At 41.2% G+C, this 23,634-nt stretch overlaps 1 protein-coding gene across 8 annotated transcripts in view; it reads right to left on the reverse strand.

Annotated features, from left to right (window-relative positions):
• The window catches only part of eif3c (eukaryotic translation initiation factor 3, subunit C), a 69,670-nt gene that overhangs the window by 31,494 nt on the left and 14,542 nt on the right, over positions 1-23,634 (reverse strand). For all 8 annotated transcript variants that reach the window (XM_014159288.2, XM_014159285.2, XM_014159283.2 and 5 more), the window contains exons 7-15: positions 23,169-23,281; positions 11,483-11,607; positions 10,910-11,072; positions 9,052-9,143; positions 8,558-8,699; positions 7,916-8,044; positions 7,509-7,602; positions 7,027-7,214; positions 4,844-5,068 (exon numbers count right to left, since the gene is read on the reverse strand). In XM_014159288.2, coding sequence (XP_014014763.2) covers positions 4,844-5,068; positions 7,027-7,214; positions 7,509-7,602; positions 7,916-8,044; positions 8,558-8,699; positions 9,052-9,143; positions 10,910-11,072; positions 11,483-11,607; positions 23,169-23,281 — 1,271 coding nt within the window. The remainder of the gene's footprint in view (positions 1-4,843; positions 5,069-7,026; positions 7,215-7,508; positions 7,603-7,915; positions 8,045-8,557; positions 8,700-9,051; positions 9,144-10,909; positions 11,073-11,482; positions 11,608-23,168; positions 23,282-23,634) is intronic.

Genomic DNA, 23,634 nt, shown 5'->3' on the forward strand with positions numbered 1-23,634 from the left:
ACAAAGGCCGAAGCCATCTCTTCAACACACCGGGAGAAGTGTTCACTTTTCTCAAAGAACTGAACTGCGTCTGAACCAGGATGGTCTCTTTGGGGGTTAAGATGCAGTTTGTTTGTTCTCTCTTATTCGGACCGACCTGCTGATATCTTCTTGCAATTTGGATCCGTTTACCCCGCTATCCAGTCGCTATAACTGATTTGTACATTTTCAACTAACCGTTTTTTTCCCGGGGTGAGTTCTATTATATTTACAGGAGAGTATATTTTGGTTTAGTCAATATCCACTGGGCGAAGCAAATAAGTGGGCTTAGGCCCACTGCTTTCCCCCCCATTTATGTTTCTCCTCTCCTGAAAAGAGACTTAAGCAGCCCTTACCGTGGGCAGTAAATATTCAGCCATAAATGTCTATTCACAACGTTTGTTTTCAACTTAGAGAGCTCGCAGGTTTTAGTTTACGCCAAGGTTTAGCTAGTAAGAGCAAGATGGAAAGCGAGCAGCAACGTATCTCTACAAGTATATTCATGTTTGATTGCTGGGATTGTTGTTTTAGTCCTACCTAAAGAGACACATAGGTCACTTCTGTGTTCAAACCAAAGTTGAAACATTTCCTGACTATTTCCACATGAGAGATTTCCCATTCGGTTACATATTTGAAACCCAACCTATGCTTAATCCACTAAAATATGTCACATTCAACGTAAATGGTCTTAACAGCCCGGTTAAGAGGAAAATACTCTATACATACCTTAAGAAATTAAAGGCTGTAAGAAACATATCTTACAGCCAGTGAACACAAGAAATTGAAGAGGGAATGGGTAGGACACGTTTTCGCGTCCTCTTTTAACGCCAAAGCAAGAGGAACTGCAATTTTGATAAGTAGACACATCCCCTTCTGCGTCAACAACACCATCTCTGATCCCTCGGGCAGGTTTGTTTTGGTGCAGGGGCATATGTTTTCAGTCTTGGACCCTATTGAATATTTATGCTCCTAACTTCGATGACCATATGTTTATACAAAATGTCTTCCTTCAGGTCGCTCAAGCACCACCAGGATGGCTACTGGTCGGAGGAGATTTTAATTTTTGTTTAGATACAGTTCTTGATAGGTCCTCTGATAAACCCTCACTTCTTACCAAAGCCAGCAAGCTCCCCATGTCATTCATGAAAGATCTCAATTTACTAGACATCTGGAGACAGTTGCACCCACACAACACACACGCATAGATCACTTTTTACTCCCGACCCAACTGTTTCATAGAGTGTTAGATATCGAGTATCTCCCCTGATTGCTTAGTGACCATTCTCCTCTGGTATTATCAATCTCCATTCCTACCAAGGTAAATGGAGCATATAGATGGAGACTAAATTCTACACTCCTAAAGCAACTTCAATTTTGTGCATTCATCAAAGAGCAGCAATAAAAAAAGTTGTTACGCTCGTCTGTTACTGTCACTTTGTCCTATTGTAGTCTAATATCTTTTCACTTTTGTTTTGAATGTTCTTAATTGGAAAATGAAAAAAATAAATAAAAAGGTGTCATTGTATGCTAATGATTCATGTTTCCTTTTAAAACCACAATTAGAATCTCTCCACGGCCTTATAGAGGATCTAGATACTTTTGCTATCCTCTCTGGATTAAAACCAAATTATGATAAGTGTTACGTATTGGATCACTTTTTTTTTTGTACTTTTACATTACCATGTAGTTTCCCAATTAAATAGTCTGACGGAGATGTGGACATACTCGGTATACAAATCCCAAAATAAATAAATGAGCTCACTCCCAATACATTTTTATAGAAAGTTAGCAAAAATAGATAAGATCTTGCTACCATGGAAAGGAAAATACCTGTCTATTTGTGGAAAAATCACCCTGATGAACTCTTTAGTCATATCACAGTTTACCTATTTGCTTATGGTTTTGCCTACACTTAGTGACATACTTTTTAAATTATATGAACAAAAACAAAATTCAATTTTACTTGGAACGGCAAGCCAGACAAAATTAAAAGGGCCTATTTATATAACGAATATGAATCCCGCGGCCAGAAATTATTAAATATTAAAGCATTAGACCTCTCACTAAAGGCATCAGTCATAAAAGTTATACTTAAATCCAAACTGGTTCTCTACTAAATTGGTAGGAATATCTCATCCTAATGTTCAAGAATGGCCTTTTTCCCTTTATTCAGATTACACCTGCTCACTTTGTTGTTTGAAAAGGAAATAATCTCCAAAATATCGTTATTTTTTAAACAAGCCTTAGAAAGTTGGTTGCAATTTCAGTTTAATCCACCTGAAAAGACAGAACAAATATTGTGGTTAAACTCAAATATTCTAATTGATAAAAAAAAAAACATTTACAAAAGGTAGAATTTTAGTGAATGATATCATAAATATGACTGGTGGAGTTGTCACACATGCAGCTAACACAGACATATGGAAATGGCTGCTCTACCCAAAATGACAACCAATTAATTGCAGCATTACCACAAAAATGGAAGAGGCAAGTAGAAGGGGAAAAAAGTAAGGAACTTGAATGTCGGCCCTGTATTAAAGAACATAAATGGTTAAAGAAAAAAGTGTGATAAATAAAAACATAAACCAACTTCATTTAAGGACCAAAAAAACTGACAGCTGTGCCATATAAATGGCAAAATAGTTGGGAAGAGATTTTCGATGTACCCATTCCATGGCACATGGTTAATGAATTGATATGCAAAACAACGCTGGATTCAAAACTTCTAATTTTTCAATTTAAATTACTATACACAATTCTTGCAACCAAATAGAAGAATGGTATATATATACATACATACATATATACATACATACATATATGTGTATACACACACACACACACACACACACACACACACACACACACACACATATATATATTTTTATATATATATATATATATATACACATACATACAGGGACTACCCTCTACATATATTGGCAAACCCAATATAAAAGGGCTGATAGCCGATTATCGATTGATCTCTATACAAAACATTAGGAACACCTTAATATTGACTTGCACCCCCTTTTTCCCCCCAAAACAGCCTCAAATTAGACTGGGCATGGACTCTGCAAGGTCCATGGGTGGTGGACCATACCCGTTCAAAGGCACTTAAAATATGTGGCTTGCCCATTCATCCTCAATGGGGCACTCATGCAATGTCTCAATTGTCTCAAGGCTTAAAAAAATCCTTCTTTAAATGCGTCTCCTCCCCTTCATCTACACTGATTTAAATGGATTTAATAGGTGAAATCAATAGGGGATTATAGATTTCACCTGGATTTACCTGGGTAGTACGCCATGGAAAGAGCCGGTGTTCCTAATGTTTTGTGCAGTCAGTGTACAACAATTGAAACAAAACAAAAACCTTTCAGTTATACAACTTGTCTTGTTGCGTCTTCCAAGCGTCGGAAATACACTGAACAAAAATAAAACGCAACATGTTAAATGTTGGTCCCATGTTTCATGAGCTGAAAAAAAACTCAGAAATGTTCCATTCGCACAAAAATGTTATTTCTCTAAAATGTTGAGCACAAGTTTCTTTACATTCCTGTTAGTGAGCATTTCTCCTTTGCCAAGATGATCCATCCACCTGAAAAGTGTAGCATATCAAGAAGCTAATTACACAGGTGCACCATGTGCTAGGGACAATAAAATGCCACTTTAAAATGTGCAGTTTTGTCACAACACAATGTCTGAAGTTGAGGGAGCGCGCAATTGGCATGCTGACTGCAGGAATGTCCAACAGAGCTGTTGCCCAAGAATGTAATGTTCATTTCTCTACCATAAGCTGCATCCAATGTCGTTTTAGAGAATTTGGCAGTGCGTCCAACCGGCCTCACAACCGCAGACCACGTGTAACCACGCTAGCCCAGGACTTCCACATCCAGCTTCTTCACCTGTGGGATTGTCTGAGGGCGTGTGTGTGTGGGGAAAAACTCATTCTGATTGGCTTGGCCTGGCTCCGCAGTGGGTGGGCCTGGCTCCCAAGTGGGTGGGCCTACGCCCTCCCAGGCCCACCCATGGCTGCACCACTGCCCAGTCATGTGAAATCCATAGATTAGGGCCAAATGAAATTATTTCAATTGACTGCTTTCCTCATATGAACTGTAACTCAGTAAAATGGTTGAAATTGTTGCACGTTGCGTTTATATTTTTGTTCAGTACAAAATATGTAACCTTTTCTGAATAGCCATTCAAGTTTTTCCTCATTAGTTTTGGTTTCTGTTGCATTTTCTTCAAACAGGGTTAGTCAAATCTTCATATAAAGTACAGTAAAATGTATCTCCCTTAAATCACAGGCTGTACAGAGCAAATCATCTTAATTTATGGCATTGAAGCTACCTTCTTTAATTGCCAGAGGCAGTATCCTGGTTCTCAACTGCGCTCACAAGGATCTTTGATTTCTTGTTAAGCGACAGGTAACATAGGGTTGTAGATCATAGGTGTTTTTGATCTGGTTATAAGTTCTGAGCTTTGGTTTTAGCCATATATCAGTTGCCCATTTTGCTTTGTAGGTAAGGGTTAACTTGTGTCTGATCAAGTTGACATTGCATCGTAACTTGTTTCTAAATATGCTTTGTAGCTCAGCTTCCTTAAATATGTTATTAAGTTCCTTTGTCCAAGGGTAAGTGTGTGTTTTAGTGGCAGGGCTCCAGAGTTAGTCTGGAGCCCTGTAGCCTGCCAGATGTTGCCCAGCAGGTGTGTGTGCCCCTCCCTACATGTATGAACAGCTTGGCATACTGGGTGCTGCCCTGTTGTGTGTGTGTGTGTGTGTGTGTGTGTGTGTGTGTGTGTGTCCACACTCACGTGCTCATACCTGTACAGGCGGGTCAGCGTGCTGAATATTATCCTGCAGGTGGCTCATGAGCATCAGGTCACGGGCTTGATACCAGCGCGAGTGAAGTGCGTGGTGGTAGATGTGGCACAGGATGGCACATGTGCGGATGCGGTCTGTGCGGTCCTTAGCGTAGATGAACTTGCACAGGCGGTCCATGATGAAGGCACTGTCCTCGCCTTCACTCTCCTCCGCATCCTGCTCAGACTAGGGAGGAAATACAGAGACAAAGAGAGAAGGGGGAGAGGGATAAAGTGACAATTCAATAGTAGGCGAGTATAGTGTTGCACGGTATACCGGTACCACGAAATCAAAATGTGATGACAATTAGAAATTTGAAAATACCGTAGTAGGTTTCATATGATAATAACCAATCTTTTCAGCCCTAACAATCTAAAGAACCTACTGGCGCCTGCCTGTTATAAAATGTTTATAAAGTCAGTTACTAGTCTCTTGTATGCGCAGGTTCAATAATATCCACTTCACTTTTCATGCGCATTTCACGTATGGCAGCTGTAATCAGCCATCAGCAACACCTACCAGCCCTCACCTGCTTCTCTCCGTCCGCATCTATTCCTCCGTCAGTTTGAATAATATACACTAACGTTCAAAAGTTTGGGGTCACCTAAAAATGTCCTTATTTTTTAAAAGAAAAGCAAATTCTTTGTCCATTTAAAATAACATCAAATTGATCGGAAAGTGTAGACATGGTTAATGTTGTAAATGACTATTGTTGCTTGAAATGGATGATTTTTAATGGAATATCTACATGGGCGTACAAAGGCCCATTATCAGCAACCGTCACTCCTGTGTTCCAATGGCACGTTGTGTTAACTAATTCAAGTTTATAATTTAAAAACGCTAATTAAACATTAGAAAACCCTTTTGCAATTATGTTAGCACAGCTGAAAAGATTTGTTCTGATTAAAGATTCAATGAAACTGGCCTTCTTTAGACTAGTTGAGTATATGGAGCATCAGCATTTGTGGGTTCGATTACAGGCTGAAAATGGCCAGAAACAAAGCACTTTCTTCCTGAAACTCGTCAGTCCATTCTTCTGAGAATTGAAGGCTATTCCATACGAGAAATTGCCAAGAAACTGAAGATCTCGTACAACACGGTGTACTACTTCCTTCAGAGAACAGTACAAACTGGCTCTAACCAGAATAGAACGAGTGGGAGTAACAACCTGGTTTAGGCTTATTTGATTGGCACAGGAAGAAAGGGTCTGCTACTCATGAGATGTGCTTCAAAAGGTAGGATTCATATAGGCCTAATAGTAAGCCTAAACCACTTCAAAAATCTATTTCTTGTGCTCCTTAAATTCTGTTTGGTGCCTAATGTTTTAAAAGATGGGAGAAGTATGTGTGTTTGTGGGAGAGAGAGGGGTGTGTTTTTTTTTTTTATAAGAGTGAGGGAGACAGTATGTGAGGAAGGGAGGGAGAGTGTGTGTGTGTGAACTGAAGAGCAAAGGTGTCATGCAGTGTTTTCCCCTTACTGACACAATGACATGCAAATCATGATGCATGTTTTTTTTTCCTCCCACTAAATCACAGGTAGGCCTTGGCAAATATGAGCAAATTAGCCATTCTATGCAGTATTCTATTTTTCACTTAACAGTGTGGAGTTAAACTCAATGAGTTGAGTAGAAGTGTGAATTTCAGCGACAGGTTTTTGGAGAACGTTTAGAAAACATGACCAAGCGTTCAGGGGACAGGGCGAACAGGATGCTAGGCCACTTTTTTTTCTAATTATGGTATCGTGATACTAGGCCTGGTATAGTATCGTTACGACACTACGTGAGGACAAGGTTGGGTTATGACTAGGGGTGTGATGTTTAAACATTTAAAAGAAATTGGGATTGTTAATGTTCAGAAATGTGTGAATTCACGTCCTTTTATGATTCTTCGTTCAAACGTTTTACACAAATTCCTAGTAAGTATCCGCCACATTGCTTACATCTCTCCTATCCTGCAATTTAAAACGAGAAAGAGACAGTCATTTCAGACAATTGAGAAGCAGCCATGGGGCACATAGAAATATAACTACTAAAACATACATTCCCATTCAAGTTCTATGATTGGTGGACCGGCTGCCATATTGAGTGTACCCATAACCTGAAAGTAATTTTGTGTTCATGATGGGGTCTCTGTCCGTTTCCTTACCTTGGTCTCTCCCTGGAGGCCCAGTGCGCGGCGGTGAGCCTTGTAGTCAAACTTGTAGTAGGTGTGCATGATGCGGCGTAGGTAGACGCGGCACACCTCCTCCGTGCTGCCCTTGGTCTCCAGGTAGCCCAGCAGGCGGTCGATAATGCCACACACATGACCCTCATCCTTCAAGTTGTCCACGTACTCTGGGAGAGGGAGTGAGTGATTAAATATCACCGTGTGAAATTTAAAGTCGGTGTGAAAAAGAGATCAGGGTATGGTTTTTCATAGGTAAAAAAAAGTGATCCCAATAATGTGTGTTATGTACAGGTTTTCATAGGAATTCTATTGCTGTCTATTCTATTAATCCATTTACTTCATGTGTCTATAGTGATTGAGTATCAATTAAGTTAGTCTTTGACAGACGCACAAGTGACTTGGATAATGTGAAAATGCGGGTGTGGATCTAAAATAGCGAGAACACTATGAGAGGGCCTCACCTTGAGAGTGGGGGTCAGTGTTCTGCATGATCTTGGTGAACTCCTCGTCCATCCTCTCCACCAAGGTCAGAATGCAGCCACGCACCCTGAATGGCTGAGGAACAGATAGAGAAACTGAATTTATTTGTACCATCTACTGCAAACTGCAGCCTATCATATGAAGTGTATTGCCATGCCTGTCTTCTTGACAAAAGGACCACAATGGCAATAAGTAAAACACTAACGTATTTGATAGGTTTTTGTAATGTACATACTGCTTGTTCTTGACTGTATATGTATTCCTGTTCCTGTGGGGAACTACTCGTTTGGAGTAGTTCAAATAAATTAACCAATCAATCATTCATTCATTCATTCATTCACTGAAAGAAACTCAATCAACCACTAAGAGTTTTCTGTGAGAGAATTACCTGAGAGTCAGTAATGGCCAGGTTCTCGCTGTCCTCGGCGATGTTCTCGCCGATAAAGATGTTGTTGTTGTTAAAGAGGATGTCCAGCAGCTCGTCAATGCAGTCTAGACACTTCTTCCACATATCAGCCTGGGAGAGGGGTGGGGCAGGACAGGTAAAATGGATGAGGAGATGTTAGTGTGAATTGGTGTCACACTCGGGCCGGATACGGGAGAATCCAGGACGAAAACGGGAGTTTATGGTTGTCAGCACCATTTCACCAGGTCAAATTCCTGGTAAATGTACTTGGAGAATCAAGGTAATTGATGCTGAGAAGACATTTCTAAAAACAGATAAAGTACAACTTGTCCAATAACTTTGTTTTTACATTTAATACATTCCCCCACCACATTTCCCCCCCAACTGCTATGGGGGGGGGGGTTAAAAGGGATGGAATTGCCATTTTTGTAGAATTGCACATTAAATATTCTTATTTTTTCCATGCTCAAATGTGTTGTCATTTCATATAGAGGTGGCAGAATTAAGACCGCTCAGGCTCAACCCCTTCAGACTACGAACGTTTTAAAATTCAGCAATTTAACCATTTAATAATTTAACAAATAAGCATTTAACAACTTGGAATTTAACACCAGTGAGTCTGACCTTCATGAAGGCGGCCAGGTTGGGGTTGTAGTCGTACAGGGAGGCGATGATGTTAAACTTGATCTTGACCAGGATGCCCTCGCCCAGAATGTTCTCATTGGAGATGTTGGCCAGGGCATGGAGAAGCTCGATCTGGGCAGCTCTGAACAAAGCAGAATGTAGAGGAGGGAGGTAGAGGGAATAACAGGTGTAGGGACAGTGTTAAGTTAGTTCAGGGTCTTTTCAGGCTTAGGTGTCATATTACCTAATGGCGGTTTTTACCTAATGGCGTTTTTATCTGGTCGCAAAAGAAACCCCAAAACCCTACCTGGATGTCCCCTTGTAGACATGAAAGTGCTATATCTGTGAAAGGCAAAAAAAACTTTGCATAGCCTTAGGTACAACCAATACCATATTGCTTACTTCACCATTGTTTTCAGATCTACAAAGGGCCATCGACTAGGGGCACATTCTGGGACAGAGCATTTATGTCAATGTAGTCAAATAAGTCGTACCTGTCTGTTCCCTTCTTTCCACGGGCCTGCAGAATCTCGTTGAGTTTCTTTACCACAACTGTTGTGTTGATTTCTGTTCCCTTGGCAAACATCTTAAAAGGTAGGAAGCATGAGTTTTTACTCACTAAAGTAACACAGTGTGGTCAAAGACTTAGTAACTTAGTTGCAGGTACAATCTGGTTAGCTATAAATACAAACAGTTGTGTTTTTTTTAACATATTTATTCACTTATTTCTGTATAACCACAATTAACTATTTTCTCAAAGTCATATGGAGAATCTACTCCGCGTTAGCTAGCTTAAGCTGGCTAATGTTAGCCACTAGCCATGCAGACAGACAGCTGGCAATGATGAGCTACAATTTACCAATCACGAGGTGGTGTGATGTAAACAGCCAATCAAATTCCCCACACCTGGGGGGCATATGATCCTGCTCGCCTGCTTTAAGCAGCTCTGACTTCTGCACCGGCAGGCTTGCCTCTGGTGCAAAAGGAAAGTGGAAAATTATTTCTGCCTGCTCTAATTGTTTAGTACCTCGTATGTTCTTCGTTTTTCGTCCTACAATTTATTTGGTCAACTTTGACGTGTTTTGAGTTTTTCAACCTTAGCTTAGTACTAACGCACTACAGTAGCTGACTGACTGTGCTGTTGTGATAACTTCAATCTGCCTGGAGCCCAATGCCGACTCTGGAATGTCTCTGGAATCTACTTTAGATTTGCCTCACTATAGGATTAGCTGACTCTCCCCTCTGCCGGTGAAATGGCCTCTCCCTTTGAAGTGCCTCTCTCCTTGGCCATTCTTTGGGAGCCAAGTCAGCCGTATATCAGTCTCCACTCTCTGTACTTTATATCTGCTGGCTTTTTTGTGTGTGTTCTATGGGTTCCTGTGCTAGACCAGGTGGTGTTGTTTTCTGGCTTACTATTTAGTTATGTCGCCCGTGGTGGTTGGCTAGCTAGTCTAGTTAGCTGGCTAAAATAACAAACTTTAGCTGGCTGGCTAAGAACTGCATATACCGGCAACATTGTTTGATAACTGGTTAGATGGCGTTATGCATTTCCAAAAACTTGGTTTACTTTAATGTAGTTGTAACCATGGTGTTTAAAGCAACTGGCTGACGCATTCTGTGCTAACATAACGTTAGCAGGCTGGTTGGCTAGCAACCTCAACAAATCAGCTTGCAACAATAAATTCATGAAGTATTTGCTTGTAAGTTGGCTGAAAATGTAATTGAGTGCAAACGATTTGGTTGAATTCTAAGTTATTTCTGTTGGAGTTTACATTATAGGGAATAGGCTGGCTTGCCGGGTCCTCCATATTACATCAGAACCCACAAAAACATTTTCTGGCATGACTTCAACATTCGGATAGGTTTTATGTAATAACACAAAAAATGTAAAAGTGAGGTGCAACTTTGCATTGGGACTTTTGATGCATATACTAACCATATGTTAAATGTGGTTACGTTCATGCTACCTAACCTTTAAACTTCTCCTGTAGGGAAAAGCAATTAGCACTATCCACATTCACTGGCAGGTTTGGCTCTGTACTCAAAGCATTTCAGAGTAGCAGTGCTGATCTAGGATCAGGTCATTACAATCTAAAAGGCAGAAACAATCCTAGATTAGCAGCACTTCTACTCTGAGACGCGTTATGACCATATAGGACCATTGGGTCGTGTTCATTTGGGGACTAGAGAGAAAATGCTTTAAAAGGTTTTGCAATGGAAAACAAAAAAATTAGTGTTTCTTATTAGTAAAGCTCAGGTGGTCCCTCTCCGTTTGTCAATTCTTACATTTGGTGGTTAATGAACACCAACTATACATACAGATAAGTGGAGTGCCATGACTTGATTACCCACCTTAACGAGGGGCACTCCTCCCTTCACCTTCTCCCATTCTCCTTCGTCCTCCTCTTGGGCCTCTTCCTCTGCCTCTTCCTCCACACGCTCCTTCCGCTTGTGTCTCTTCTTCCTATCCTCCTTTTTCTTCTCACTGGTGTGTCGCTCGACCTCACTACCAGACCTGGCAAGACAGAATGAGGTGTTGTGAATACATTTTGGTCAGTGTGTAAAACTGATCTGATGTCAGAGACGAGTTTCTAAAGCAGGGGGTAGGCAACTAGATTCAGTCGTCAGACAATTTTTTCAGGCGCAGCAGGTTGCGGGGCCGGGACATTATATAATTTTTTTATTAACTAAGAAAATATTGAGGGGCCAAATAAAATCGCTTTGGGGCCAAATTTGTCTCGCAGGCTGTCTGTTGCCGAGCACTGCCCTAGAGTATCGTTTAACATACAGAGTGAGATATAGCGAATGAAAGTCAAGGGCAGGATGTTTAGACTTCGAGGAATGTTTGGTTACAGAGGCAGTGATATTGACTCAATCCACAATAATTCCATCCTAACGCACAAGGTACAAAGGACAGGGACTGACTTCTTGAGGAAGATTTTGGCAATGGCGTCATTGCCCTCTTCGTCTTCGCTACCACTGCCGCTTTCCGCGGTGTCTGAGTCCCAGTCTTCGTCATCCACATGACTGCTGCTGGAAGACTCCTCATCCTGTTGAAGACATATACTGTTATTACATACGAGTTAGATTAAAGCCCCCATGCAGTCTTAATATAATTTTTAAATCATCCCTGTATATCTAATCAATCACTATTAATTTATTGAAAACACCACCAAAATATATTTGTAATAATTTATTTCACTTTCAGTTGGACCCAGAAAGCGACGAACTTCGACAAGCATATAGGATTAATTTTGTCATCAAAACTAAAAAAAGGCATACATCATGCATCTTAATTTGCAGTATCATTGTTGCACGGTTTTCAATAGGTCATCAGAAGATGCAGTAGGTCGCCAGAAGATGCAGGACCAGATCGTAAACAAGGTTATAAAGAAAGTCTAGATCATAGCATGCAAGTATCTTTTCCAGTTATTGTTTTACATGTGCTCAAGCTCTGGAAGGTGTTCCTGTGAGAGGAAAACAGATCATGGAGAAAGTAAGAGGGTGTTAGCTAAACATAATCAGATAGGTCTAAAATGTAGAGCAGCAGCAGAGTTGTCATGATGGCATGAAGTAGAAAAGTTGTGGTTTTATTTACATTGTCCTCACCAGCTTGCTCGAACACTGACATTACTATAAACTCATCCCATGACAGGAAAGGCGGAAGAGTTAGTATTGCAAACACACAATTACACTTAGCTTCTCAACAACAACTTGTTTGGCAGAATCTGTTGTGATTTGTGATGGTTGGGTGAAAATCTACCGGAGAATAGATCTCCAGGAGGATGGTTGTTGACCACTGCCCCTACACACACTACAAATGTGTTTTCAAGTAGTCATACAGTGAATCACAGATAGACCCATAGCCCCTACCCATTGACAATTCCTACTAAAAATCAGTTATAGGTCATAGTTCAACTACTATGCTCTCTGGAAAAAGTAAAATAGAACTTTTGCCCCCATAGCAGAACAATCTTGGGTCTATATTAGGGATGTTAACCGGTTAGCGGCAAAAAAATACATTTGACCATTCATGCTTATCGGACAATAGGTGAATTAGCAAAATGGAGTGGAATTCAATTGATGCGTGTATATTCGTTAGTTCGTCATACAGCTTATTTATCAAACACACACAGGATATGCTACAGAGCACAGTAGGCTATGAGCAGAATAATATCACCAGTTGGACAACGCAGCTCTCAAACAGCTGGATGCTGCTGGAGTGAAACGTGTAAGCACAGTCATTGCGCAACAATTCTAAATGCAATCGCATGTTAAAAACAGTTTTGATGGCCACAATTAACAAGAGGAGGATCTCAGCATGATATTGCTACTATTTTTATTAATTGAACCCAGTCATGGGCAATACAATAGGCAACACTATGAGAGCGTCACCCACCACCTAGCAACTGGAGGAAGTATGCATTTTAAAAACATAATTCAAATTGTATGAAACCTGGACATTTTACTTTATATTATGAGGCATGTCTTACCTTGCTTCAAAGTAGCCAGCCTAGCCAAAATCAAACCATAGAAACGTAGAGGCAATTTTATAAAAACTTCCTAATTTGCCATTAAAATAGCATTTCTCTCCTGTTCTATTGGTTTTCATATCAACTTTCTTTCACTATCCAGAAGCGAAAGGCACAATCCTAGTCATATTAGCAACCCATCTTAGTTGTTGCATCTTTAGACTCCCCCTCTTTCTATGTTGGAGATTTTCAGCTCTGTCACATATGGAACCACACGCATCAGGTGCGCTATTTAGAATGGTATTTTCCCAGGAATAGCATTTTGGAAAATGTTTGAAATTGTTTTATATTGGTTGCTTCATTAGAGAAGTATGTTCAATAACATAGCCTTTTTTGGGGGGCTGTGAGAGGATTGGCTTGCTACTGTTGCATGTTTCAATGTCAGTTCCTTGTATGCACGCATAATATTATCTGTTGGTCACGTTTAGGGCTTTTTTAAAAATGTAACCTTTATTTAACTAGGCAAGTCAGTTAGTTATGGACAAATTCTTATTTATAATGACGGCCTACCAAAAAGGCCTCCTGCGGGGACGGGGGCCGGGAGGGCTGTGGCCGTCACGAAATTTAGTCAGCCGGTTATTGTCAAGCAAATAAACTGTCGTTCTCACGGTAATTGACCGTTAATTAGCATAAACATTTAGCATCTCCTGGCTTCCACACATAGCCTACAAGCCACTGATGCAGACGTCGAACATCTCCATTTAAAAAATCCATTTAAAATAGCCTACACCTTCACAATAAATCCATTAATTTAGACAGGTTTAAAGAAGCATGATATGAAGAAAATATAGTCTATTACAGAAGAACAATAGCCAAATGGCTGTGGGCTACACTAGTTCATTTAGCAGACAAGATTTGCTTAGAATTCCATGGCATTATTTTATAGTATGAAGAATACAATTGAACAAAGCTGAATAAAATAGAAAGGATATTTTCTCAATGATTTGAGGGAGTGTGCACATGCGGCTATTCTGTGTCGAGCGGTTAACAAAGAAATAGGTAGTACTATATGCTTCATTTTGATTTATTGATGTATAGAACAGTGTGCTCTACAAACATTGGGCTATATGTTTTGATTTTGAATACATTGTAAGGCTGCATGATGCGACTCTGACAATTTGAAAAAAGTCGCTTGAAAGGCATGAGCTCTGCTTTGTTTTTTTGCGCAGGCTGTACACACGCCAATAGTCTCATTAACAAATTGACAAGCACTTGAAAATGCCTCGAATTGTGTGGCAGTAATGCACCCTAAAACAAAAATCCTTTTGTGGCCAGTGGCCGTTGTGCCCTTGGCCTGGAGTGCTGTGTTATGCCCTTTTTCCTGAGCGCTGCGTGCTCCGAAGCACCTCTCACTCACATGGCTCTCCATCAAGTGTTTGGGTCTCTCAGAGGCTACAAGTGAAGACAGACATTTCGGGGATGCAACAGCGCATGTCCTTATCCAATTCTGAGGTGCATTCTGAAGATATTGGAATAACTGTGCACATTTACTTTTGGTCAGCCAACAAGATTAGTAGGCCTAACAAACAGCAAAAGCACTAGCCTATGTCAATCAACTATCCCCCATAGTACAAAAGTTGACCTATTCTATTCTGTGCGAGAAATAAATATTCCAAACAGTCTGGGACAGTGGCTGATGCAACATGTGGCTGACGCAACAGATCAGAACGTTCAGCTTTAAATGTTGATAAACTATTAGGCAATTTCTTCACATTATAAAAGCAGCAATGTGCACATGGCAGTAGGCTATAAACAAATATTCCATTAGCAGAAAATAACATTATCAAAAGTGACAGCAAATGCAATTATGCATGTAATGCTTTTATTATACTCACCTTGAATTGGACTAATCATTTTTCTTTAATGAGTTGGACGAGAGGGATTTACTCCAAACACCCGAACAGGCCCTCATCCCCGTAATTCGCAGGAGAAAGAGACAGAGGTTTCGTGGAAGGAGATCGGGTTGCCTTGTGAGGATCAGGCGATGAGTAGCTAATCTGACTTTGCCATCGATACTATTGGCCAACGTACAATCGCTGGATAATAAAACGGACGAACTAAAAGCATATATATCCTACCAATGGGACATTAAAAATGAAAATCTTACGCTTCACAGAGTCGTGGCTGAACGATGACATGAATAACATACAGCTGGTGGGTTATACACTGTACCGGCAGGATAGAACAGCAGCCTCTGGTAAGACAAGGGGTGGCAGTTTATTTATGTTTGTAAACAACAGCTGGAGCACGATATCAAAGGAAGTCTCAAGGTTTTGCTCGCATGAGGTAGAGTATCTCATGATAAGCTGTAGACCACACTATCTACCTAGAGAGTTTTCATCTGTATTGTTTGTAACTGTCTATTTACCACCACAAACTGTTGCTGGCACTAAGACCGCTATCAATGAGCTGTATACGGCCATAATTAAACAGGAAAACGCTCATCTGAGGCTGTGCTCCTAGTGGCCGGGGACTTTAATGCAGGGAAACTTAAAATCAGTTTGTAGCTCATTTCTACCAGCATGTTAAATGTGCAACCAGAGGGGGAAAAAAATCAAGACCATCTGTACTCCACACACAGAGACACGTACAAAGCTCTCCCTCACCCTCCATTTGGCAAATCTGACCATTATTTGAACCTCCCGATTCCTGGTTATGTGACAGGTTAAAGGAAATACTCATAGCCTGTTATACATTAAAAAGTATTAGTAAGTTCATAGTATGTGAGGATCTTAAAACATCTAAGGTTAAAAAGATCATGCATTCTGTATTAGTTGATAGAGATTGATAACATTCATATAATTGTGTTAAAAAGTTAAAATCCATCAAGTGTACAAAGGGTAAGAATTGTAAAAGGAATGTGTAAATGTTATATTGATTACTTTATTTTGTGGTGCCTAATTGAAGGGGAAAAGTGTTAATCTGTGATCTACTAAATGCTGATGAGCCTGAGATCGATTGCTCTGGTCTCCACCCAAGTTCGCGGGGAAATCGCGGTCTTTTCCTTATTGCAGTAAAGGTTCTCAGTGAGGAAACAATACCGTATCACTCGTGATTATTTCTCCCCTTTTTCAGGTACGTTATTGATGATAAAACAGAGTCATTTAAATGTAATAACTCGCTAACATGTCAAGAGTGTTTAAGGTGTGTCTTAGTAACATCTTGAGGAAGTTAGAGTTACGTTTGCAGAGTAATATGAGCCCTGCTCGGTTGCAGCTAAGGCTAGCTTTGTACTGAGAGTAGCTGCCATTTTATGTCGATCGTGAATGAACATGTGCGTCGTTAATAAGATATTTTGCGGTGTTATTTGTGTAATGGTTTTTCAAACACTTTATTGACTGTTGATAAATTAAGTTATGGTTTACTGCGTTAAAGCTTTGTGCTTGACAGTTATATTGAAATGAGTGTATGTTTCAGTGAATTACAGTGTATACTGTTGTGACTTGAATAAGCCTTGTACCCTACAACACTAGCTCTTTCCTGTAGATCTGTTGTTTTGTAAAATGTGTTACTTTGGTAAAATGTGTTACTTTTGTAAAATCATTGCAGTAAAAGTTCTCAGTGAGGAAACAATACCGTATCACTCTCGTGATTATTTCTCCCCTTTTTCAGGGGCGTAACACTTACAAGCAAAAATTAAAGCAGGAAGCACCAGTGACTCAGTCTGTAAAAAAAAGTGGTCAGATGAAGCAGATGCTAAACTACAGGACTGCTTTGCTAGCACAGACTGGAATATGTTGCGGGATTCTTCCGATAGCATTGAGGAGTACACCACATCAGTCACTGGCTTCATCAATAAGTGCATCAATGACGTCAGCCCCACAGTGACTGTACGTACATATCCCAACCAGCTCCGACGCTCGGCAAACGTGGCAGAGCTAGCAAACTATTAGACTACAAAAGGGAAGCTCAGCCGAGAGCTGCCAAGTGACACAAGCCAACCAGACGAGCTAAAATCACTTTGCTCTCTGCGAGGAAAGTAACACTGAAACATGCATGAGAGCAACAGCTGTTAGACGACTGTGTGATCCCACTCTCCGCAGCCGATCTGAGTAAGACCGTAAAACAGGTCAACATTCACAAGGCCAGACGGATTACCAGGACGTGTACTCCGAGCATGCGCTGACCAACTGGCAAGTGTCTTCACTGACATTTTCAACATCTCCCTGTCTGAGTCTGTAATACCAACTTGTTTCAAGCAGACCACCATAGTCCCTGTGCCCAAGAACACTAAGGTAACCTGCCTAAATGACTACTGACCCGTAGCACTCACGTCTGTAGCCATGAAGTGCTTTGAAAGGCTGGCTCACATCAACACCATTATCCCAGAAACCCTAGACCCACTCCAATTTGCATACCGCCCTAACAGATCCACAGATGATGCAATCTCTATTGCACTCCACACTGCCCTTTCACATCTGGACAAAAGGAACACCTATGTGAGAATGCTATTCATTGACTAGAGCTCAGCGTTCAACACCACAGTGCCCTCAAAGCTCATCACTAAGCTAATGACCCTGGGAATAAACACCTCCCTCTGCAACTGGATCCTGGACTGTCCTGACGGGCCGCCCCAACGTGGTAAGGGTTGGAAACACATCCGCCACGTTGATCCTCAACACAGGGGCCCCTCAGGGGTGCGTGCTCAGTCCCTTCCTGTACTCCTTGTTCACTCATGACTGCACGGCCAGGCACGACTCCAACACAATCATTAAGTTTGCCGATGACAACAGTGGTAGGCCTGACCACCGACAAGACAGCCTATAGGGAGGAGGTCAGAGACCTGACTGTGTGGTGCAAGGACAACAACCTCCCCCTCAACGTGATCAAGACAAATGAGATGATTGTGGACTACAGGAAAAGGAGGACCGAGCACACCCCCATTCTCATTGACGGGGCTGCAGTGGAGCAGGTTGAGAGCGTCAAGTTCCTTGGTGTCCACATCACCAACAAACTAACATGGTCCAAGCACACCAAGACAGTTGTGAAGAAAGCACAACAAAACCTATTCCCCCTCAGGAGAATGAGAAGATTTGGCAGGGGTCCTCAGATCCTCAAAAGCTTCTACAGCTGCACCATCGAGAGCATCCTGACTGGTTCTATCACTCCCTGGTATGGCAACTGCTCGGCCTACGACCGCAAGACACTACAGAGGGTAGTGCGTACAGCCCAGTACATCACAGGGGCCAAGCTTCCTGACATCTAGGACCTGTATACCAGGCGGAGTCAGAGGAAGGCCCTAAAAATTGTCAAAGACTCCAGCCACCCTAGTCATAGACTGTTCTCTCTGCTACCGCACAGCAAGCGGTACCAGAGCGCCAAGCCTAGATACAAGAGGCTTCTAAAATAGCTTCCACAAGCCGTAAGACGCCTGAACATCTAATCAAATGGCTACCCAGACTATTTGCATTGACCCCTCCCCCCTTTTATGCTGCTACTCTGTTATTATCTATGCATAGTCACTTTAATAACTCTACCTACATGTACATATTACCTCAATTACCCCGACTAACCGGCACCCCCTGTATATAGCCTCGCTATTGTTATTTTACTGCTGCTCTTTAATTATTTGTTACTTTTATTAAAGGTATTTTTCTTAAAACTGCATTGTTGGTTAAGCATTTCACTGTAAGGTCTACACTGGTTGTATTCGGCACATGTGACAAATATATTTTCAAATCAATTTGTATAATTGGCTAATATTGTCACCAGACTACTCTTGATTTAATCTTATCTTTACACATACTAAATAATAGGTGTGAAATTTGTTTTGATTTAGAATGGACCATTATCATGCACCTGTCTCTAAACAGGGGCAGCGGGGGGAAAAATACACGTCATCTATGCACTTAAATAGTAAATGGATGATGCTTTTCCCGTGGTTCATGTTCATGCCAGCCAAGTAGGCTATACTCCTGTTGTAAAGATAAGCAATGTGCTTAATATTAGGAAAGTTGAGAAATAAATAGTAGGCCTAGCCTAGAGATTGCTGATGGGATCTTCGTTTTAATAGAGGCCATCACTCTTGCGCAATTGCATAGCCTATACTGCCCTACCAAGCAAAAAGGCAGTAACTGCTCATAGCGTTGGATTGAGAAAAATGGCTTTCATTTACCTTGGTTTCACAGTAACTTTATGCTGTTACTTTTAACATGACCCCCGTTTTCTCCAATCACAGAGGTAGGATACTTGTCCACCTGATTAAGCATGTATTTATTGTAGAAAAAAAATGACAACTAATTTTCAACCAAATGAGCAGTTACCGCCTTTTTGCTTGATAGGGCAGTGTAAAAATGTTGCGCAACACGAGCTCATGGGCTTCCATTAATTGTTTTGATTAGATTTGCGATTACATTTGCATTGATTTCAGAGCAATTAGAGGGACAATAGAGTGCTGCAGTTTGGTAGGCTACTATTGACCATCAGCAGCATCAGAGCTTGGCGAAGTCTAATTACTGTGACTAAACGGTCACATGGATTTTATTTTATTTAACTAGGCAAATTCTTATTTACAATGACGGCCTACCCCGGCAAAACCCTAACCCGGATGACGCTGGGCCAATTGTGCGCCGCCCTATGGGACTCCCAATCACGGCCGGTTGTGATACAACCTGGAATCGAGCAATTGTCTGTAGTGACGCCTCTAGCACAGATGCAGTGCCTTAGACAGCTGCACCACTCGGGAGCCCAAATTTGACTGCCTTCATGACTCGTGACTGCCAGTGTGGCGGTAATACAGTCACAGCAACAGCCCTAGTTATGTTATTTTAATCTATTTGGAACACATGTAACCGTTTGTTAACCGAGAGCCGGTTAGTTGGCAGCAAAATTGACAGAAATGTGCAATATAACTTGTGGCTAAACCATGCCCTTTGAAAGACTAAGCGGGAATTATTACTGAACAGGGGCTACTCGTCTCTGTGATTGGCTGTATGATTAATAGAAGACATTAGTAGTCATTACAGGCACCTGGCCTATAAAGGAGCTTAGTCAGTTAGTGCTGGGGCTATCAGGGCTGTAAGAACAGAGTGCCTAGACCTTCGCATCCACCAGGAGTTCCGGGATGCCCAGGGAACCAAGCCAAAATATGAGATGCAACACATTGAATCACTTTCATATCCATACCAAAATGTGCTAGACTGAAACAGAATATTCACTGCACACTTACCTTTTGACTATAGAATGCGGTGGCATAAAAATTGTTATTGCTAATTGGTAACCCAATCACAGCCAAAGTAAAACATTTTATTTGGGGTTATGACAGTTTATTACAAAATCAGTTTGACAGTATCTCAAATCTGAAGGAAGTGTATTTGAAGTGGCTGAAATGATTCAAAAAGGTACTGAGAAGTGATCGGAAGATCACAAGGCAATACCTGTGTATGAGTGTAGAAAAGATGTTGCTTTTTCCCCTTAGTCTGATTATGCTCTGGTCTAGCGAGTAGGGCTGAGCGATTAGAGCTTTGAGGTCAGTTCGGTTTCATTTTTTTATTTTTAATCACAGTTTTAAAGAAATTTTTTTAGACATTAAATGCACTGTGGGTTGAATGCTGTAATTTTTATTTGCATTTTATTTAACTAGACAAGTCAGTTAAGAACAAATTCTGTAACAGAATAAAAATGAATAAGTCCTATGATGGTGGTGACTGCCAATTACTGCTTATGAACGACCATTTATTCAAAATCACAAAAATATATTTCAGTTGTGTATAGTACATTTGTTTTAGGCCTATTTGATGACTATTATTTCATTCCAAGATCTCTATAGAGCTGCTGCCTATGCTGTCTGACAAAATCACTATTTTAGTAGTTCCTCAAAGTAAACAAGACATACTTTTGACTGTTGAATACCAACTATCAATCACTTATATCATGTATTTTCAGGTAGAGTTTGGTAAATTAGTTGTTAAAAAAATATGTGAATTGCTCAGCACAACTAACGAGTCCTGTGCAGCGTGTGAGCGTTGTAAAGGGAAACAGATGGGTTTCTGAGAATCTTAGCTTTCAGAAATGGGATCATAATAGCTTATAGCTCCAACTGTACAGAAGTTGCAGGAGAAAAACACATTGCAGGAGAAAAACGTAGAGCACTGTTTATCACAACCGCATTTAGGGGCTATCGGAAGTTACGCACGTAACCACGGTTCTATGAACTTAGCGATGCATTAATATTTTATGCAGAGCTTCTTTTGCCTCCCACAATGTAAACTTTACAGCATAAACTGTCAGCCTACACTATCCCTAGATTGGGGATCCAGTAAGCTACCTTCAGCGTATTTTCGAATTTGACGTGACATGCATTTACCTAGGTACCTGTACATAACAAAGCAATGTCAGAATCACAAATATAGCTAAATGTCATGTCAGTATCCTAGCTAATTGCGGTCGAAACTAGCTACTTACTAGCTAACGTTAGCTAGCTAAATCCCAGAATGGCTCTGCGGCCTCACAAGCGCAGATCACGTGTATGGCGTTGAGTGGGTGAGCGGTCTGCTGATATCAACGTTGTGAACAGATTGCCCCATGGCGCCGTTGGGGTTATGGTATTGGAAGGCATAAGCGATGGACAATTGCATTTTATCGATGGCAATTTGATGCACAACGCTCCCGTGACAAGATCCTGAGGCCCATTGTCGTGCCTTTCATCCGCGCCATCACCTCATGTTTCAGCATGATAATGCATGGCCCCACGTTGCAAGGATCTGTACACAATTCTTGGAAGATGAAAATGTCCCAGTTCTTCCAGGGCCTGCACACTCACTAGACATGTCACCAATTGAGCATGTTTGGGATGCTCTGGATCAACGTGTACGACACTGTGTTCCCAACAATATCTAGCAACTTCGCACAGCCATTGAAGTGGGACAACACTCCACAGGCCAGAATCAACTACCCGATCAACTCTATGCAAAGGAGATGTGTTGCGCTGCATGAGGCAAATTGTGGTCACACCAGATTCTGACTGGTTTTCTGATCCACGCCTGTGACCAACAGATGAATATCTGTATTCCAAGTCATTTTAAATCCATAGATTAGGGCCTAATTCATTTATTTTTATATGAACTGTAACTCAGTAAAATAATTAACATTTTTGCGTTCATGTTTTTTTAAAGTATAGTTTGTTGGATGCAACATCTGCCTACTTACAGAAAGCAATTCTGACATTACTTTTTATGTAGCTAGCTAAAGGTACTCATGTAAATACAAATGTCACATCAGGTAAGTAGCTAGCTAGTTATCCACGTTGTGGTCGAGGCTAGTGGCTAGCTAGCTAACGTTAGCTCGTTAGCAGCAGAGCCACAATATCAAGACCGTCATATTGAAGGATAATAGCTAGATAGAATAATAGACTTCTTGAATGCTTGCTGCCACTTCCGGATGCAAGATGTAGCTATGGGACAGCCCCTTTATGGAGGATGAAAGCTGCAAATCCACTGGCTAGCTACCTTGAAGTGTGCGGTGCATATGCTCAGGTTCAAGCTTAATTTCTATGGCACTTGAGTGAGTGAAATAAAATCAAAGCCAAATCAGACGAAGTGATTGCTCTGATGGAAGACAGTGCAAAGAAATACTTGCTGCATTGCAGCTAGCTACTGCACAAACCCTTGCTTTTGGCCGTGCATAACTAGCTACATCTCCTATGCATGTCAACAATAAGGACTACCAATTTGACCGGGTGGGACTGGCAGAAGTAGGAGGATATGGTCATTGGTCTATTATAATCAGCTCGCCTTGTGTCGTTAAGCGGTGGGCCAAAAGTTCAATTCCACTTGAAGAGGATGAAATTCGAGACGTAAAAAAATAAGAATAACTTTTACACAAAAAGGGCATTATCATATTCAAAATGTCAGTGTTATTTCCCCCATTGTGGAAATATCATAAATTATGAAAATCATGTTTTAGACTGCACTGCCCCTTTAAAGTGATGGTAGACCATGAAATTGACTGTCGGTGGTAGAAGGCTTGACAAAAATAGATAAAGTGTCACATTTCTGGCTTACTAAACGTATTCTTGTAGAATTGTCGAGTGAGTTAACTGTGCACTACAACAGAGCCACTGAGCGTGTCCTCCATCTTACCGCTGCTCCCTTCAGGAACTTGCTGCTGTCCGGCGGCAGTGCTTCGGCGGCCGGTTTCTTCTTCAGGAAGCTCTTGGCGTCTCCCGGCTCGTCATCACTATCTGACGACACCCCTACAGACAACAAGGAAGATGGGTGATTCTAAAAGAAACAGCAGTTAAAACAGTGGCTAGTCAATAGAATGAATGCATCAATGTCATCCTGAGATTGTAATGGTGGAGAGTCAATCCCCAAAGAAAAATGGGACCCGATGCGTCTCTGGGGTAAGTCCCTGCAATAGACTAGCCTCCTGTCCAGGGGGTTTACTTGTACATCAAGCTGCCTCTTTATCGAAACAGGAGGGAGGCTCCTGCCCTATTGGCTCGGCAAGGCTACTTTCTTTACTATGAGCTATCACCCAAATTACCAAAGCAGACGTTTGAGTCTTTCATTAATGGCATTTACTGTAGACATAGATCGAGGTGTA

This window comes from Salmo salar, chromosome ssa19, assembly GCF_905237065.1.
Source record: "Salmo salar chromosome ssa19, Ssal_v3.1, whole genome shotgun sequence".
In the NCBI taxonomy this organism is placed as follows: Eukaryota; Metazoa; Chordata; class Actinopteri; order Salmoniformes; family Salmonidae; genus Salmo; species Salmo salar.